We start from the raw sequence: 20638 nt of genomic DNA on the forward strand, positions 1-20638 counted from the left end.
CAAAAAATAAACAAATGTGTAGTATGTTTTAGGACATAACTGACATTCAGGTAGATGTCTATGGAGAGAGTGCACTGACAGCCCCCCCCCCCCCCCCCCCCGAGACTCCTCTGCAGTAGACCCAGCTCCTGACCCTAAGATGGTCTCTGGGCGGCCCTCTGCTGCCTCTATGTGACCTTTCAGCCACGAGGTCACGATCCCAGGTGGTAAAGGAACACAGGAGGGAAAACAGGGACACAGAGGGCAACACACGGGACACCCCATGAACACTACGCAACAAATAATTCATGGCCCTGACATTTACAGTTTTAAGCCAATATGGCCTTCCTTGTGCTCCGTTTTGGACCTTAAAGCTCCTCTGTGTATGTAGTTGAGTAATGAAGGTGTGGTAGTAAGAACAATAGGACAGTATTGTTTATATTTGAGATGTTATATTTGAGATCTGCAAACCAAATAGCAGAGTAGCTCCACTACTAAAAACTCAAATGTACTTATCTAACCAGACTTAGGTCTCAAAATTTCGATATGCGGATTTAGTTACAAGCGCAAGTATGTATGTACAGTGGGGTCTGAAATTATTGACACCTGCTGATAAAGATGAGCAATAATGACTGTGGAAAAAGAATCTATTAAAATACTGAGCTGTATTTTATCCCCCAAAAATGGGAAATTATATTATTTTATTCTAATACAATTGCTCGGATAAAAAAGATTCTTATCAATAAAGTAGTCAAAGGTTTAGTATTTGGTCCCATATTCGATTCTTATTTACAATAAAAGTGACTCCAAAATGACACAATGCATTATTTACCATTCATTTCTATTGGGCACAAAATAATCTGAAACACAACCGAAACGAACTGTAAACGCATCCAACACGTTTGTAGAGTCACAAGCTTGATGTAGTCATTGCGTGCTAGGATTATGGGACCAAATACTCAACTTTTGACTACTTTATTTATAAGAATCTTTAGAGATGTCAAACATTTCAACCCCTACCGTTTGAGAAAATAAAGTATTACTGCTAAACAAAATCTCTTTCCTCATTTTTTTCACTTACAATATAGCTGGGTATTTCAATTATCCTTATCAAAGGGTGTCAATAATTTTGGACCGCACTGTATGTATGACTGACAGTCACAGCTATTCTTGTAGCATCAACTCCACATCTAAAAAAAATATACTAAAAAAAAAATTGTACAATTGAAATAAAACATTGCAATAATGGTCCAAACTGAATTGCGTGTTCAGTTGGAGTACTTCATTTTCTTGAGTGGTCTGGTGGAAGGTCGGAGATCGTCTGGGCCATGGGCGAAGGCACACTCCTCGGCCTGCAGTGGGCATCCGTGAGGGTGGTGGACGTGGAACCAGCAGGCCCGGGTCTTCAGGGCACCAGAGATTAGGTGCTTCCGCTTAGAATCAGCCCTGGTACCCTGCAGCCCTCTAGGCCTCTGGGCCTGTACCCGCCAGTCCCGGATATGGACCATACCACCTTCCACTGAGGGAAAGAAGAGTGGAGGAGAGGGGGGAATTTAGTAAAAACCTTTTTTCTTGCATTGACTAGGTATTTTCCAGGCCTGTTGTAAATCAGGTTAAAGAAGCAAGCCTTAAGAGAGATTGCAAAATGCAAATTCCTTCAAGCTGAGAATGGGAATGATTCCATCGACTTTTTCAAGCATTTCATATCTGTATGTTGCATTCCAATAAGCCCTGGATTGCTTCAGTAAGATTAATGTATGCAGACCCAGAGCCAATGATATACAGTACAGCAAACTTAATAGCCATCATGTTAGCACCAAAAGTTCCAAAATGAGGAACCTTATAGTGAGTATGCAAATAAGAATGCTATGTTTGGTGCCGAAATAGACACAGCAGATCTCCACATAGTATCTACTGTATATACATCTTTGGCAGCATCCCAAACATCCCTACCCTAACCCTTTGGGTCCTGGTCCAAACGTAGTGCACTATATAGGGAAAAGGTGCCGTCGCTCTGGGGCTCAATCTTCTTTGAGAGGAGTGTGTGGATGCAGGGTTTGTGCTGCACGTACCTCTGAATACCTGGTGGTTGTTCTTGAGCAGGGTCTGCAGACCGCCACATTCTTTCTTCAGGACCTGCAGAGTCTCCTGCTCCAACAACTCAGCCACCTCTCTCACGGACAGCCTGCCTGGAGAGGAGAGAGCCAAGAGTGCAATTTGGAATGAAAAAGGAGAAGAGGAGGGTGGTTAATGGTTCAATAATGGAGGGCTAGGACAAAGGGATGAGAAAGCCATAGGAGATGATGGGGTTGTGATGAACATGGCATTGGCGTTGTAGGAAAAGGACTTGGGTGGGTAGGAGTGACTTTTGGAATGAAACCAAGGGTTAGTCCCAAATGGCACCCTATTCTCTTTATAGTGCACTGCTTTTTTAGCAGTGCACTACAAAGGGAATAGGGTCCCATTTGGAAAGCAGACAGAGACAACAAGGGAGTTGTGATAAATTAGAACCTCAGAAAATAACTTATTCTCTCTGACAGTTCGTCTAAGGTGTCAGACCGTCAGAGCTGTGAAGTCAATTAAAATCATAATAACAGAGGACATTTTTGCCAGCACAGTTCCCAGCGGCCATTTTAAAATAAATCCTGAGACATTGTTGTCTGTTATTTCCTACCACCACCATTTCCCCACTGAGGGAGATATTAAAACGAACCCATTCCCCCACGGGTCTTAGATAATACATATACATGGCCAAAAAGTCTAGGTGTTTCCACAATATTTGTAATCCGAGATATAAATTCACATCTGAGTTTGCAGCAGAGCAGCTAGCCAATCTTTAAGTTCCATTTCATGGACATTAAGGTATTTCTGTCTTTGCTTTCCCCTTCTCCATGGATAATTCAATCTATGTTGACCTTTGGTTGATATAAATGACAATCTTCTCTCTTTGGCATATGGGAGTGCAATTATACCTTTGGTTCCCTTCCCTCATGCTCCTTGTTATTTGATTTTTGTTACTTCATATTATATCAGAACGAGTTGTCGTGGCACCCATTGTAATGTTTCTGCTGTGGTAAAGCCTTATTAACAAATCAGCGCAATACTTGTCAATCAATCAGGCCCCCCCCACAGTAGCTAGGAATAGTATGCCAACGTATGTGTGAACAGAGGGCAGCAAAAGAGCAGTCAGAGCACAGACGCCAGGGGGCCCAAGGCCTTAATATAAGATTAATTCTACGTTTACAGCTGCCCTTAAGAGACTAGAGCCTACAATGCTAATAGAGATTAATGGGATAAGTGGGGCTATTGACAATGTGGATTCAGTTTGGACCTGGACTGGCCTCCCAAACTGTTATTAATGGATTGTCCAAAGATAGTGTGTTTGTGTAATGCTGTGGGCTTTAAAAAGTACACTCAGCAAGGTGACATCGTATTACTGAGTGTATTAAATGGCTTCTAGCTAGATGCTCAGCTAACATTGATTGCGGGTTAGCAAGTATTTATTTAGTGCTATTGTATAAGTGGAGAAAGAAATGCTCAAAAACCATTGAGGAATTGTTTTTACCCTGCATTTAATCCTGTATGCTAAAATAGTGAATACTTAAAGTGGAACTCACAGCGTTTTAGCAACATGAAATCTTAGCTAAATCTTTTAAAATACACCCTCTGGAGGGATTCAACCTTTTTTATTTCTTTTTTTTTAAACATTTTCTGACAAGCGAGCACTTAAATATGGTCATTTTCACGTTTTAAATTCATAGAATACATTTGTAAAAATAATTCTACAGCGATATAGAGTGGGAAACCGGCCGTGCGTTTGGCCAATTAATATAACCTTAAAAATAACATCTTCCTCGTCCAGGACCCGGAGTCTGCGCAGCCTGGTGCACCATAGTCAATCAGAGCTACACACTGGCCTGCCATCATTCACTTTGAACTGAACTATGTGTTTACAGGCAGTAGCACCAGCGTGACTTTAGATCATTAAAACACATTCGCCAAAGGCCATGAAATACACCTGAGTGGATTTGAAAAAACATGGCCCTTTATAATGTCCACTTGTGTACATAGGATGATATATTTAGGCGATAAGGCTCGAGTGGGTGTGATATATGGCCAATATAACACATCTAAGAGCTGTTCTTATTCATGGCGCAACGCGGAGTGGCTGGATACAGCCCTCAGCACTGGTATATTGGCAATATACCACAAACACCCAAGTTGCCTTATTGCTATTATAAACTGGTTAGCAAAATAATTAGAGCAGCAAAAATACATGTTTTGTCAAACATGTGGTATATGGTCTGTTATAAACTGGGTGGTTCGAGCCCTGAATGCTAATTGGCTGAAAGCCGTGGTATATCAGACCGTATACCATGGGTATGACAAAACACTTATGTTCACTGCTCTAATTACGTTGGTAACCAGTTTATAATAGCAGTAAGGCACCTCGGGGGTTTGTGATATATGGCCAATATACCACAGCTAAGGGTTGTATTTAGGCACTCCCCGTTGAGCTGTGCATAAGAACAGCCCTTAGACGTGTTATGTTGGCCATATATATACCACACCCCCTCGGCCAAAAGAGATAAATAACATTTGTCCAGCCTTTGCTTGCAGATGTGCATAATATGTTGAATATGTTGAAGTTGAATTCACCGATGCGAGCACATCAGGCTATAATTAGTAGATGACTCAACTGTTGACTCGTTTATATTCGCTTGTGTGTCCTATTCGGCCCGCGGGCCTTCTGTTTGACACATGTGCGCTAACCTATTAGCCCCGTTACGACTGACTTGTGATCATTGCCCTTTCTAGTTTGATTGTTTTGACATTTCCAGCCTTTTTTTCTCTCTCTAAAGGGGTGGACCAGCTTAATATTGCGGAAAGAATATTGGTTCCATCAATGTAATTGTCTGCATCATTTCCAATCCCCCATATATTTTTGGGGTAAATATATATATATATCCATACACGCATGCATATTCACATATATACATACACATACCTATATAGACATACATGCTTTTTAAAATAATATAACTTTATTATTATTCCCTGCAAACCCTTCCACCGATCCCCCAATTGGAGTAAACTAATAAACACTTCGGCTTTTACCTTCAATTTATACATCTTATACACATTTTAAAGACAGTCTATTTTACAATAGTTATTTTTTGTTTGTTTTTAGTCCTTCCTCTATTTCTGATGTCCATCCAGTTGGATTTCTATTTGTAACTGTGCTATTTCACAAAAGATCTGAACCTATATACATTTTACAGAGCAGTGAACATGTTTTACATGTTTTATCTTGTTAATAGTCCCACCCTTCAGCTCCATTCATCCTCTCCCATCTATCTCTCAACATCATCCATTTTGGATTTCTATTTGCCATATATTTTTCAACTGTGCTGTGATGCTTCACAAATGAATTGAACCTTTCTACTCTCATAGCTTCTACAGATTGTAAATTAAAAATTAAAAATTTCGCTAAAATAATTATTATATTATTGATTGATTGACTATGGCTTTTCAAATCATCCAGTATTGCTATCTGCAGCGTTAGTTCTAGGCAAATGTTGCAATTCTTCAGCCATTCCATTCAGGACAATGCCAAAATAAATGATCTAATGACTCCTCACAGCATAATCTGCAGAGCTGGGAAGATTGTATCCCCCATATATATAACATTCAATTAGTAGCAATAATTTTGTATAGTAATTTAAATTGAAAAATTTGATGTTTTGCGTATCAATTCATAAACCATGTGTCATGGAATGGGTACATCGAAAATCTCTTCCCAACTATTTTGCCATTTATATGGCACAGCTGTCAGTTTTTTGGTCCTTAAATTAAATTGGTATATGTTTTTATTTATCACACTTTTCTTTAACCATTTATGTTCTTTAATACAGGGCCGACATACAAGTTCCTTACTTTTTTCTCCTTTCTACTTGCCTCTTCCATTTTTGTGGTAGTGCTGCAATTAATTGGTTGTAATTTTGGGTAGAGCAGACATTTTCATGTCTGTGTTAGCTGCATGTGTGACATAACTCCACCAGTCCTATTTATGATATCGTTCACAAAAATTATACATTTTTTAAAAAATGTATTCGAAAAATAGTTTTTTTAATCAATTAGTATATTTGAATTTAACCACAATATTTGTTGTATTATTTGTTCTGTATTTTCAGGTGGATTAAACTAAAAATTGCAACCAACTTTCTAAGGCTTGTTTTAAAAAATGAAGATATTTTGGAGATGATTTCCTTTTCAAACAATCGAAAGTGAGAGGTTGTAATCTGAATAAAGGGAAAAAAGCCCTTCTTGAACATAGGATGAGACATTCATACCAAATTACTAGAGAACCAGTTTGGATTTAAGTATAACTTTTGTATGACTGATGCCTTTAGTGAGAGGTCTAATGCTTTAATATTTAATCATTTCAGCCCACCGAATTCATATTTGTTATATAAATAGGCCCTTTTAATTTTATCTGGCTTGCCGTTCCAAATAAGATGGAATATTTTATGTTCATATCATTTTAAAAGCAGGTCACTAGGTGTAGGCAAAACCATAAGCAAATAGGTAAACTGTGATATGACTAAAGAGTTAATCAGGGTGATTTTTCCACAAATAGACAGGTATTTTCCTTTCCATGGTAGCAAGATATTATCTATTTTTATTTTTTCTATTATCTATATTATCTATTATCTAACTTTCTATAAAAATGTATTGGAGTGAGATCATTTCTTTCTTTTGGGATTTGTATACCGAGTATGTCCACATCTCCGTCAGACCATTTTATTGGTCAAATTAGCATTTTTTTAGTGATCCAATACGTAATATACTTATCATAATTTGGTTTTAATCCAGAGGGAATAGCAAAAGTATCTAGATCCTCTATGAGGCCGTGGAGAGACTCTAATTGTGGTTTTAAAAGATCAGCGTACAATGACACCTTAGTTTTTAAGCCACGGATTTATAATCCCTTAATATTATTGTTTGATCTAATCTTAACAGCTAACATTTCGATGGCAATAATAAATAGATATGCCGATAGTGGACAACCTTGTTTTACTCCTCTAGAGAGTTTAAAACTTTGAGATGTAGCCATTATTTACTATTTTACACCTAGGGTCACTATACATAACTTTAACCCATTTATAAAAGATTCCCCAAAATTGAAATATTCTAGGCATTTATAAACTCCAGTCGTACTTTATCAAAAGCCTTTTCAAAATCAGCTTTGAAAACCAGGCCTGGTGTCGCCAATATTTCATAATATTCTATTGTTTCCAGTACTTGTCTTATATTATCTCCAATGTATCGTCCATGTAAAAAACCTGTCTGATTAGGATGAATAATATCTGACAATACTTTTTAAATTCTATGCGCCAAGCATTTTGCTAGGATTTTTGCATCACAACACTGAAGTGTAAGAGGTCTCCAATTTTTTTAATGGACTGGATCTTTATATATACCACTTGGGTCCTGTTTCAGTAATAATGATATCAGACCTTCTTGTTGCGTGTCTGATAATCTACCATTTATATAGGAGTAGTTAAAACACGCTAACAATGGTCCTTTGAGTATATCAAAAAAGGTTTTGTATACTTCCACTGGTATGCCCTCCAGCCCTGGAGTTTTCCCATCCTTAAAGACCCCAATTGCATCAAGCAGTTCCTCCTCTGTAATTTGGCCTTCACATGAGTCGTTCTGTACAGATATTAATTTTACAATATTATTAGGGAAAAAATCCATACAATTAGTTTCAGTTAGTGGAGATGGAGGAGCCTGAAACGAAAACATATTCTTAAAGTACTTTACTTCCTCTTTCAAAATATAATTTGGTGAATCATGCGTGACTCCATCATTTGTAACAAGTTTTAATTAAAAAAAATTGGAAGCATTTCTATATTGAAGATTGAAAAATAATTTGGTACATTTTCCCCCATATTCCATCCAGTTCGCTTTATTTTTATAATCTATTACACTGGATCTATCTTGAATAAATTCCTCCATTTCTTTTTCCTCTAACTTGTTCTGTGACCTCTTTGGTACCATGGTTATTGCTATCTAACTGTACTGTTAGTCCTTCAATTTCCTTTGTTAATATGGACTCTTGATCTAAATTGCTTTTGTTTTATTGATGAGTACTGAATTGCATGGCCTCTAAAGGCACACTTAAAAGTGTCCCATACAATAAGGGGATCTGCTCTACCTATGTTATGTCTGAAAAAGTCCATTATAAATTATTCTGTCCTAGATCTAAACAATTTATCATCTCATTTCCAGCCTTAGTTAGTCTTCCATTTTTGTTCAAAATATTCATCATGGAAACTGAAACAGCGCATCCCAAATGGGTGGAGCCAGCAACGTACCAGGCCAGCTGTGATTTACAACCTGATAGCAATAGTTTTTGGACTACCAAGAAATGTATTGGTGAATTATATAAATCATGCATTGAACTGCATACATCGATTATGTCAACAATGTCTTATTGTCTGTCATGGAATTTTGAGTCAAATGGTTTTGAAGCATAAACTGGGAATATGATATTTGTTACTGATAATATGATTGTCTGTTTGTTTAATATTTGCAAAGTAGTTAAAACGCTGTCAGTTCCACTTTAATAGTAGCACTTTGCTTTGCCATCTAAAATGGTACATTGAAACTCGGGAGCTAGCCACTGTCCATGCAAGCTGCCCCGGCTTAACCCCCGCTAATCCTCCCTCTTTTGAGAGCAGCGCCATAAAGTAACTGGTAGAAATACCTCAACACAAATACAGACTCATGCATAAAAGATGGGCCAGAGTGCATTATTCATCCAGTCATCTCCATCCTCGATTACGGGCTCTGTCTCTTCCCCTCTTTTTTCTCTCCCTCCCTTTTTCATTCCCTCCATTTTTCTCTCTGACTAGACTTCTTCTTCTTATCTCATCCATCATACAGGGGGAGGGGTGAGTGCAGGGGAGTGTGTGTGTGAAGGGGAAAGTCCGGAAAAGGTTGATAAAAGAGAGATGGGGGCAGTGTGTGAATGTGGTGCCGAATGGCGGAGGATGAAACGCTGACAGGGTTCAAAGCAGGGTTGTGCTGCGCCACCAGGGGCTTTCCTATTGGTGCTGAGAGGGAGCGATAGACAGGAAGAGGAAGAGATACAGAAAGAGGTGGGGTGGGTTAAGGGCATGATGGGCCACCAACATTGAGTTCCTGCACACACCCGATCATCCTGAATTCCACTGAATCAACAATACACCATGTAGTACACAGTACATAAATCCAATACACGCCATAATAGTAATAAATCCAAGATCAGATATGTACTTCATGTTGTTTTCCTAAACCTGTTATGACCTCAATTACAGCTCATGTAAATGCAGACTGAGTGAGACTTTATTGTATTTTGAGGGAGAGATTACCTTGTGATTTGATTGACAGTTCAGCTATTAAAGGAGCATTCTCTTACCTCCCATGTTCCAGGTGCCGGGGACATCCCCACCTTCGTCCTTGGTCAACCCCAGCAGAGAGGTGGCCACACGTAGGACTATACCATCTACAAAGTCCCGGGGAAGGGCGGCACAGTTCCGCACTGTCTCGATCCTCTCTCGGGGCTGGAATCCAGCTCCCCAGTTGGTGCCGTGGATCCTGTCAGTCTCTGAGTGGTCGTGGTGGTGCTCGGCTTCATCCTCGACATTTGACTCTCGAACTGTGACCCCGGAGCAGGGCTGACGACCCTGTATATACTTGTCTCTCCCCTCCTCTGCCTGCGGCTCATCCGACAGCTGGTAGCTCCTCGACTTTCCTACCAGACACACCTGTAAAGCAAGGGGTAAGATTAAAACAACATGAGTGGTTTGCATGAACATGTTAGCGTGTACTGTGTGTTCAAGTGTCATTGTTAGCATTAGCATACCCGCTTTGTGGAGGGGATTCTCAGGCAGTCCTCCTCTGTGTTGAACCCACAGGCTGTGCTGACCTCAGAGATGAAGTCAATGTATTCCTTATACTGGGACTTCTTACAGTGTCTCCGCTGGTACTTCCCATAGAAGTCAAAGAAGCAGCACGGCAGGACAAAATACCGGCAGGAGAAGGATGACCTAAAGTGGGAGGAAAGTGACCGAAATTACACATCAAAACCATGTGGTTTGGTCACAGTTACCAATGTACTTTATAATTGTCTATTCATCCTTAATTCATCCAGGTGAGTTTAAATGAGATATGATGGAACCTCTTTTTTTAAGGGAGCCCTAACCACAGATAGCAGGCAGCATAGAGGTGAGAAAATACCACAAGTACAACGGATGTAAGTACAACGGACTCAAAGTGAGGTGAGAAAAATGTGAGATTAAGGCAGGAGATGAGGACAATTTCAAATCTATGGAGGTTGTTGGAGTGTTCAAACCAGAACAGGAGAGTCAATGCAAAGTGAGAGCCAAGCTCAACATTGCCACCAGGTGGCTGCCGCATCAGACTCGACACTTCACACACCGACACACCTCCATTCCCCCTTCCCAACTCATGAAAAAAACATGATTTCAAACTCAAGAGATCAGTTGCCACTTGAGGCGGCTAAGCCAAATTGTTTCTGCTGATGACTTGCCTGGCCGCTATAACGGGGATCCACGGTGTGAGCTCGTCCGAGTGGTTTCCAATCAGCCAGTCTGTGCCCGGGAATAAGAAGCCATCACCGGGAGTGATTGCCGTTTCCTGGAATAGAAAAAAAGGCCCCCAACCAAAAGCACAACAGGCTTCTTTAGATCAGAGAGAAGCACCGCTGACAGTAATTCGATTTTTTTTTCCATTAATCATTTTTGAATTACAAATGGCTTATGACACCCCCAGCCGCTTTCTGTCGCGAAATAACAACTCTGTTACCAACTTTTAATATTGAAGGAGAATAATGTTTAATGTGATTGTTATCTCAGCTCATTTAGTGTCTGAGTGGATATGAAGAAGGGTGGTCTGAAATACAAAGTCAGATGAGATTACAAATTCAAAAAAATACTTTTCAAAGCAACATTTTGTGCCTCTTGCCATGTATGGACTAGAGAAATAACTGGTTTTATACTTTTAAATAACAACAAAAGTAAATAAGGGATTTCAGGCAAAAACTAAGGAACAACTAAGGAAACTAGTTGAAAGGAAAACACAAAAAATGACAACAAGGAAAACCCCTTTCGGTGTTGGAGACCACTTCCATGCTCTATACACCCCATCATATCCCATCACCAACAATAAGGATACCAGAAAGAACCCCGAGCCGTTAGCTAAAAGTACATTGAGTCCCTATGGGAACAACTACCTCGCCTAGCTACTTCCTGCCTGGTCTACACACAGTGAATAATAGATGCAAGGGAACATTCAGCAGCTTGTCTTCTGATGAAACATTGAAGCCGGGCGGCAATGGGAAAGTACAGCACAGCAGAGCGTGTCTAACAACGTGTGGGATTCCCCGCAACCCCATGTGCAATTCCATGTGTATCTATTGTGGTTTAGACTATATGTGATTGTCATATTACTTCATTTGAAAAGGTGAACGAAATAGTTCATATAATACCTACATATCTTGTGAATTCATCTGGTATTCATAAATATTTCAAACACTGCGGTAGTTTTGTTTACTTTCAAAAAATGGGGAACACAAAATATCCACAAAGCCCTCAAAATTAAGTTGATTGAGGCAGCTATTAACCCTTTCCACTAAGAGTCCCTGTAAATGGGTTGAAAATAGTAGATTGTCATTGATTGGAATACAGTGGATGTACATTAACTGCAATAAGTATTCAGACCCTTTACTCAGTACTTTGTTGAAGCACCTTTGGCAGCGATTACAGCATTGAGTCTTCTTGGGTATGACGCTACAAGCTTGGCACACCTGAGTTTATCCCATTCATCTCTGCAGATCCTCTCAAGCTCTGTCAAGTTGGATGGGGAGCATCGCTGCACAGCTATTTGCAGGTCTTTCCAGATATGTTCGAACGGGTTCAAGTCCAGGCTCTGGCTGGGTCACTCAAGGAAATTCAGAGACTTGTCCCGAAGCCACTCCTGAATTGTCTTGGCCGTGTGCTTAGGGTCGTTGTCCTGTTGGAAGGCGAACCTTCGCCCCAGTCTGAGGTCCTGAGCGCTCTGGAGCAGGTTTTCACCAAGGATCTCTCTGCACTTTGCTCCGTTCATCTTTGCCTCGATCCCAGTCCCTGCCGCTGAAAAACATCCCTACAGCATGATGCCACCACCATGAGAGATGGTTGTCCTTCTGGAAGGTTCTCATATCTCCACAAAGGAACTCTAGAGCTCTGTCAAGAGTGACAATTGGGTTCTTTGTCACCTCCCTGGCCAAGGCCCTTCTCCCCCGATTGTTCAGTCTGGCTGTGCGGCCTGCTCTATGATGAGTCTTGGTGGTTCTAAACTTCTTCCATTTAAGAATGATGGAGGCCACTGTGTTCTTGCTGTAGATATTTCTGAGTACCCTTCCCCAGATCTGTGCCTCGACACAATCCTGTCTCGGAGCTCTACGGACAATTCCTTTGACCTCATGGCTTGGTTTTTGCTCTGACATGCACTGTCAACTGTGGGACCTTATATAGACAGGTGTGTTCCTTTCCAAAAGTCAAAGGGCTTGCATATTTTCTGAAGGCACTGTATCTACCTCTACCACTCAAGTATCCCTGCACATTGTAAATATGGTATTGGAACTGACCCTGTATATAGCTTCTTACTTTCTTGTGTTCGTCTTATTTCTTATTTTTATTTCTCCTGTGTTTTTGTTCTAACTTCTATAATGTTTGTGCTACATTGACATTGATTACTGCATTGTTGGGTTTGGAGCTGGCAAGAAAGGCATTTCACTGTACTTGTGCACGTGACATTAAAACTTGAAACAAGGATGACATGCGTTATTCCCTGGGTTGTCCTGAACAGAATGAGCCTGTGTCATATTATGAAGAAAATTTGCCACAGAGCACGGACTTGAATGGACTCATGACTCACCAAAATTACAATATGTTTGTCTGAAGTACCTTTTGAAACCCAAACATTGTAAGTTTGTATTTTATAACTTAGCTAGCCATGTTGGCAAAAGAATAAGCGTTCAAACAATGCCCATCTGACCCACATTGCGATTTATAATGGAACGTTTTTGGATTACGTAAAACAACAACAGTAATTGTGTTCCAAACAAGGCTGTGTTCCAAACAAAAAACGACATGTGTGCTTGCCTCAGTTCCATAATGGCAAAGCTAGGAAAGCAAAATAAATGACATTATAGTTGAACGCTCTTTCCTTGAGTCACAAAAGGTCATTGAAATGAATTAGGAACTGTGCACAGTTTGGAGGTGTGTGGTCACTTAGAGACACCTGTTAGACCTCTCAGTCAAACCCTTGTAATCGTTTTTTCCTGCACCTAAAATGTTTAAGAATATTCTTATTATGTTACTGAATGTATCCAGAGTATTGTCCAGTGTAATGTTTGGATTCAGTCTTGTGTCAGGTGAACTGTTGTTCTTGTGCAGTATATACACACCCCTAAGTCAAGTAGTTGATCTAGGCTGAAAAATAAACACTATCCTAAAACAGAGTTCCACATAGCCCATCCTCACCTCTAGATGTGTTTGGGGGCCGTACATATCCCAGATCTTCCTTTTCCTCACGTCGATGCCCTTTCCAGGGTGCTGAAAAACAAGTAGGCATGACGGTCAGTCCTTAATCACTTCATCAAATGAACATTGGGTATAGTGACACACTTTCCACCTACCACGTGTGTAATTTCAATTACGGATATCCAGCGTTTTGATTGGACGTTAAATCACATCACTGATTAAATGGAACATTGGCCTGGAATTGGCACAGATTAAGTCTGCGTCCCAAATGGGACCCTATTCCATATATGGTGCACTATGGGCCCTGTTCAAAAGTAGTGCACTATATAGGGAATAAAGTGCTACTTGGGACGCAGACTAAAGCTTTTTACGACTCGCCGGCTACCCTGTCATTGATTAAGCATCCAGTGGACATTTGTAAATTAAAGGAGATCTGCTAGAGAGGTCAGTTTTCCACATGGAGTATTTCAGCCCGTAATCCTGGTGTTACTATTCAGTACCAGGGCATATCAGGTTATATTATGTAACTGTGTTATGGTGAACCTAGTGTAGCATTTATCACACATACCCCTTCGTTGCTTAGAATGTGAACCAGGAGACCATTTCCACAACCAAGATCCACAAAGGACTGTTTGACGGTCAGACCCGTCACCGCTCGCTCCTCACCCCATAGGACCTGTGCATTAATAGACAATGGTGTTATTGTCATTAGAGTTGCCATTTTACTCATATTAGCATTCCGTCAAATACATTGTTGTAGTTACTGTCCATGTACAGAAGAGACCTACCAAAAGATAGGTAGCGATGGCAACATCTTCAAAGACAAACTTCTCTGGATCCGTCACTTCAGGCCATACCTACGCAAAGACAAATATATTAATGCATTCAGGACTGTTGTGACAAATCTATACTGTAAAAGACAAGACCTTGACCATGAACTATTAACCATACCTTGACCATATTAACCATACACTGGCCATGCATTGACCATATTAACCATACACTGGCCATGCATTGACCATACCTTGACCATATTAATCATACATTGACCATACCTTGACCATCTCCTTGTACTTGTCTTTCAGCCGTTGGTACATGATGCTGTACTTCTCTACTGGCAGGAGAGACAGGGTGCTCTTGAACTCACTGGTCTTACTCTCCGTGGCCCAGCGTACCAGTTTGGGCAGGAGCTCCCCACTGAGCCAGGGCAGTTTGGGGTAGGCCACCCCGTCACTGAACCAGTCATCAGGCCGCATGAGATGTAACTCTAGTGTCCTGGAGATTAGATTTACAGAGCAAACCAGTGCAGACACTATCCAATGCGTCCAAGCATTACTGGATCAATGGAAGGATGGGTGAAGAAGCAGACACTGAGGTTAAACATGGAAACACTCACCATTCATCACTCTTCTCAGCCAGGAGATGTATCTGATAGATGTTGTTCTTCCGTAAAGAGGCAGTCCCTTCCTCACTCTCTTCAACTGGTAAGAAGCTTACTCTTTGAGTGTTAAAGTCTGAAAATGTTGAGTAAAAAAAAACCACACAGGACACTTTCACACATGAGACTGTATTCAAATACCTGTGTTGCGTACATGTTGTAAAGTCAGCCAGAACTCAATGATAAGCAGCTTAAACATCAGCTGAATGTAATTTAAGGCTTACCTTTGAGTATAATATCTTTATGTACAGTTGTGCCATAACAGTTTACTTTAGGAATGAATGTCCTCACACAAAAAGACCACAGTCTCTCCTGGTCATGTTCGAGTTCAACGCCACTATTCAAGAAGGTAAGAACATCCTTGGACTCTGAAGTATCACTTCCATGAGTTAGTAGAATGTTTCTAAGTTCTTCACAGCCAACATTCTTACTCTGTGTCTCTTTGACTCCACAAAGACGTTTATTCACAACGTGTGGTTTCTTTATCCAAACATCAATGGCAGACCAAAATCCTCCCGTATTAGATTGTTCTGTAAATTTTATCGCAAAGAGTTTCGGCATAGTTTAGAAAAGGGTAACTTGCATGCCACAACAGCATAACAAAATGCAAACGTGTGTTTACCAAAATTACTTCCGGGAACTTTTACGTTCAATGGATTTTGTCGCTCGTTGATGACGCAATGATGGAGCGCATGATAGAAAATATGGTTGTTCGAAAAAGAGGCAGCAGAGGGTGGTGTTGTATATTTAATATCAACATATTGAACGATACTGTTTCTTATTATTATATATATGTTTTAATCAAGTCAGGGTTCTGCTGTCCAGCACCATTCAATTGGACATACACTACATGGTCAAAAGTTTGTGGACAGCCCTTAAATGTGTGTATTCAGCTATTTCAGTCACACCCGTTGCTGACAGGTGTATAAAATCGAGCACACAGCCACAGACAAACATTGTCAGTAGAATGGCCCATAGCGAATAGCTCAGTGACACTCAACGTGGCACCGTCATAGAATGCCACCTTTCCAACAAGTCAGTTTGTCAAATTTCTGCCCAGCAGAACTGCCCCGGTCAACTGTAAGTGCTGTTATTGTGAAGTGGAAATTTCTAGGAACAACAATGGCTCAGCTGCAAAGTGGTAGGCTACACAAGCTCACAGAACGGGACCGGCGAGTGCCGAAGCGCGTAGCGCGTAAAAATCATATGTCCTCCGCTGCAACACTCACTACTGAGTTCCAAACGGCATCTGGAAGCAACGTCAGCACAATAACTGTTCGTTGGGAGCTTCATGAAATGGGTTTCCATGGCCAAGCAGCCACACACAAGCCTAAGATCACCACGCCCAATGTCAAGCGTTGGCTGGAGTGGTGTAAAGCTCTGGAGCAGGTTGTCTTTAGTGATTAGTCAAGTTTCACCATCTGGCAGTCCGACGGATGAATCTGGGTTTGGCGGATACCAGAAGAATGCTGCAATGCATAGTGCTAACTGCAAAGTTAGGTGGAGGAGGAATAATATTCTGGGCCTGTTTTTCATGGTTCGGGCTAGGCCCCTTAGTTCCAGTGAAGGGAAATCTTAACGCTACTAGATACAATGACATTCTAGACGATTCGGTGCTTCCAACTTTGTGACAACAGTTTGGGGAAGGCCCTTTCCTGTTTCAGCATGACAATGTTCAAAGCAAGGTCCATACAGAAATGGTTTGTCGCGATTGGTGTGGAAGAACTTGACTGGCCTGCACAGAGCCTTGACCTCAACCCCATCGAACATCTTTGGGACGAATTGGATCGCCAGCTCGGAGCCAGGCCTAATCGCCCAACATCAGTGTTCGACCTCACTAATGCTCTTGTCGCTGAATGGCAGCAAGTCCCCGCAGCAATGTTTCAACATCTAGTGGAAAGCCTTCCCAGAAGAGTGGAGGCTGTTATAGCAGCAAAGGGGGAACCAACTCCATATTAATGCCCTTGATTTTGCAATGATATGTTTGACGAGCAGGTTTCCACATACTTTTGGCCATGTAGTGTGCTTTGGAAAAGATGTGAAATCAGCATGCAAAAAAACAACACAAGTGTGCTCTCACACCAATGACTAATCTGGGTTATAACCTTTTTCTATTTTGCCAAGGCCTATGCTTTATTATGGGCAAAAAGTTCAGTACACGTCATTGCTTTCTGTATCAGAATGTAGGCTGGCCCTCTTTGAAGTCTTGTAGATCATTGTTTTTTGTTTATAAAGCCCTCTTGCATAAACGTCCACAGATGTACAAGCTACCGGACGTTGGTCTAAGAGCATTAGGGATGCCTAATTCTGGAGATCCCATCGATCTCCACTGATTTAGGTAAATGCCTCTTATGGCAATTCAGAAGGCTGATAGAGGACCCTTTTACTTAAAAATGTGTTTGTTTTATATGATTGTGTTTTACATATCGTGTATTGATATGTATTGATGTGTATGTCTGATACAGGATTCATTTGTAAAAGAGACCATGGTCTCAGCAGGACTACCTGTCAAAATAAAGGTTGGTTTTATGCGTTGACTGAACAGAGCCTGATAATTATACGTTTTTTTTTTTACTCTTGGCTGGACTGTCTCGGTCTCGAGTACTACAACACTTCCACATACTCATCCTCTAGATTCATAAACAAAATATCCCATCGCAACTTGGTACACTATTATTGGGTCATTATCTTTCTCAATCCACTTGTTGAATTAATAGTACATTAGCAATGTATTACTCCTACAAAACAAATGACTCAAAATCTGATATTGCAATTATTTATTTTCACCATAACAATTCATTTTAAATGAGTAAATATCCTAAGCTTACAAGAAATCCTGCTATGCCCTGTGACGAACCATCAAACAGGCGTCAATACAGGGCTAAGATTGAATCACACTACACCGCCTCCGACGTTCGTCTTATGTGACAGGGCTTGCAAACTAGTACAGACTACAAACGGAAGCACAGCCGCGAGATGCCCAGTGACACGAGCCTACCAGACGAGCTAAACCACTTCTATGCTCGCTTTGAGGAAAGTAACACTGAGGCATGCATGAGAGCATCAGCTGTTCCGGACGCTCCCCCCGTAGCCGACGTGAGTAAGACCTTTAAACAGGTCAACATATACAAGGCTGCAGGCCAGACAGATTACCAGGACGTGTGCTCCGGGCATGTGCTGACCAACTGGCAGGTGTCTTCACTGATATTTTCAACATGTCCCTGATTGAGTCTGTAATACCAACATGTTTCAAGCAGACCACCATAGTCCCTGTGCCCAAGAACACAAAGACAACCTACCTAAATGACTACAGGCCCGTAGCACTCACGTCCGTAGCCATTAAGTGCTTTGAAAGGTTGGTAATGGCTCACATCAACACCATTATCCCAGAAACCTTAGACCCACTCCAATTTGCATACCGCCCAAACAGATCCAGAGATGATGCAATCTCTATTGCACTCCACACTGCCCTTTCCCACCTGGACAAAAGGAACACTTATGTGAGAATGCTATTCATTGACTACAGCTCAGCGTTCAACACCATAGTACCCTCAAAGCTCATCACTAAGCTAAGGATCCTGGGGCTAAACACCTCCCTCTGCAACTCGATCCTGGACTTCCTGACGGGCCGCCCTCAGGTGTTGAGGCAACACATCTGCCACGTTGATCCTCAACACTGGAGCTCCCCAAGGGTGCGTGCTCAGTCCCCTCCTGTACTCCCTGTTCACCCACGACTGCACGGCCAGGCACGACTCCAACACCATCATTAAGTTTGCAGACGACACAACAGTGGTAGGACTGTTCACCGACAACGATGAGACAGCCTATAGGTAGGAGGAGACCTGGCCGGGTGGTGCCAGAATAACAACCTATCCCTCAACATAACCAAGACTAAGGAGATGATTGTGGACAACAGGAAAAGGAGGACCGAGCACGCCCCCATTCTCATCGACGGGGCTGTAGTGGAGCAGGTTGAGAGCTTCAAGTTATTTGGTGTCCACATCAACAACAAACTAGAATGGTCCAAACACACCAAGACAGTGGTGAAGAGGGCACGACAAAGCCTATTCCCCCTCAGGAAACTAAAAAGAGTTGTCATGGGTCAGGACCCATGACAACTCTTTTTAGTTTCCTGAGGGGGAATAGGCTTTGTCGTGCCCTCTTCACCACTGTCTTGGTGTGTTTGGACCATTCTAGTTTGTTGTTGATGTGGACACCAAATAATCCTCAAAAGGTTCTACAGCTGCAACATCGAGAGCCTCCTGACTGGTTGCATCACTGCCTGGTACGGCAATTGCTGGGCCTCTGACCGCAAGGCACTACAGATGGTACTGCGTACGGCCCAGTACATCATTGGGGCTAAGCTGCCTGCCATTCAGGACCTCTACACCAGGCGGTGTCAGAGGAAGGCCCTAAAAATTGTCAAAGACCCCAGCCACCTCAGTCATAGACTGTTCTGTCTACTACCGCATGACAAGCGGTACCGGAGTGCCAAGTCTAGGACAAAAAGGCTTCTCAACAGTTTTTACCCCCAAGCCATAATACTCCTGAACAGGTAATCCAATGGCTACCCGGACTATTTGCATTGTGTGCCCCCCCCACCCCTATTTTTTTTTACGCTGCTGCTATTCTCTGTTTATCATATATACATAGTCACTTTAACTATACATTCATGTACAGTGGGGCAAAAAAAGTATTTAGTCAGCCACCAATTGTGCAAGTTCTTCCACTTAAAAGATGAGAGAGGCCTGTAATTTTCATCATGGGTACACTTCAACTATGACAGACAAAATTAGAAAAAAAATCCTGAAAATCACATTGTAGGATTTTTAATGAATTTATTTGCAAATTATGGTGGAAAATAAGTACTTGGTCAATAACAAAAGTTTATCTCAATAATTTGTTATATACCCTTTGTTGGCAATGACAGAGGTCAAACGTTTTTTGGAAGTTTTTTGGAAGTCACAAGGTTTTCACACACTGTTGCTGGTATTTTTGCCCATTCCTCCATGCAGATCTCCTCTGGAGCAGTGATGTTTTGGGGCTGTTGCTGGGCAACACAGACTTTCAACTCCCTCCAAAGATTTTCTATGGGGTTGAGATCTGGAGACTGGCTAGGCCACTCCAGAACCTTGAAATGCTTCTTACGAAGCCACTCCTTCGTTGCCCGGGCGGTGTGTTTGGGATCATTGTCATGCTGAAAGACCCAGCCACGTTTCATCTTCAATGCCCTTGCTGATGGAAGGAGGTTTTCACTCAAAATCTCACGATACATGGCCCCATTCATTCTTTCCTTTACACGGATCAGTCATCCTGGTCCCTTTGCAGAAAAACAGCCCCAACGCATGATGTTTCCACCCCCATGCTTCACAGTAGGTATGGTGTTCTTTGGATGCAACTCAGCATTCTTTGTCCTCCAAACACGACGAGTTGAGTTTTTACCAAAAAGTTATATTTTGGTTTCATCTGACCATATGACATTCTCCCAATCTTCTTCTGGATCATCCAAATGCTCTCTAGCCAACTTCAGACGGGCCTGGATATGTACTGGCTTAAGCAGGGGGACACGTCTGGCACTGCAGGATTTGAGTCCCTGGCGGCGTAGTGTGTTACTGATTGTAGG

At 41.6% G+C, this 20638-nt stretch overlaps 1 protein-coding gene across 1 annotated transcript; it reads right to left on the bottom strand.

Annotated features, from left to right (window-relative positions):
- Positions 1-414: 414 nt before the first annotated feature.
- trmt44 (tRNA methyltransferase 44 homolog) lies at positions 415-15692 on the bottom strand. The gene is made up of 11 exons (XM_021615241.3): positions 15240-15692; positions 14974-15091; positions 14633-14852; positions 14366-14434; positions 14146-14253; positions 13578-13649; positions 10583-10689; positions 9896-10079; positions 9449-9797; positions 2052-2168; positions 415-1498 (listed from the first exon to the last, which is right to left on the bottom strand). The coding sequence occupies exons 1-11, from the start codon at positions 15574-15576 to the stop codon at positions 1248-1250; spliced, it is 1932 nt and encodes a 643-aa protein (XP_021470916.3). The 5' UTR covers positions 15577-15692; the 3' UTR covers positions 415-1247.
- Positions 15693-20638: the final 4946 nt, after the last annotated feature.

The sequence above is a fragment of the Oncorhynchus mykiss genome, chromosome 9 (genome assembly GCF_057628025.1).
Source record: "Oncorhynchus mykiss isolate SJ-2025 chromosome 9, ASM5762802v1, whole genome shotgun sequence".
Taxonomy (NCBI): domain Eukaryota; kingdom Metazoa; phylum Chordata; class Actinopteri; order Salmoniformes; family Salmonidae; genus Oncorhynchus; species Oncorhynchus mykiss.

What these genes read in the sequence shown, in the direction of transcription:
- trmt44 (XM_021615241.3), bottom strand. Translation starts at nt 15,576, where the DNA reads ATGCCGAAACTCTTTGCGATAAAATTTACAGAACAATCTAATACGGGA. An exon ending in GCTGAGAAGAGTGATGAATG is followed by an intron (nt 14,853 to 14,973) that starts GTGAGTGTTTCC and finishes TCTAATCTCCAG; the next exon opens with GACACTAGAGTTACATCTCA. An exon ending in CCATCGCTACCTATCTTTTG is followed by an intron (nt 14,254 to 14,365) that starts GTAGGTCTCTTC and finishes ATTAATGCACAG; the next exon opens with GTCCTATGGGGTGAGGAGCG.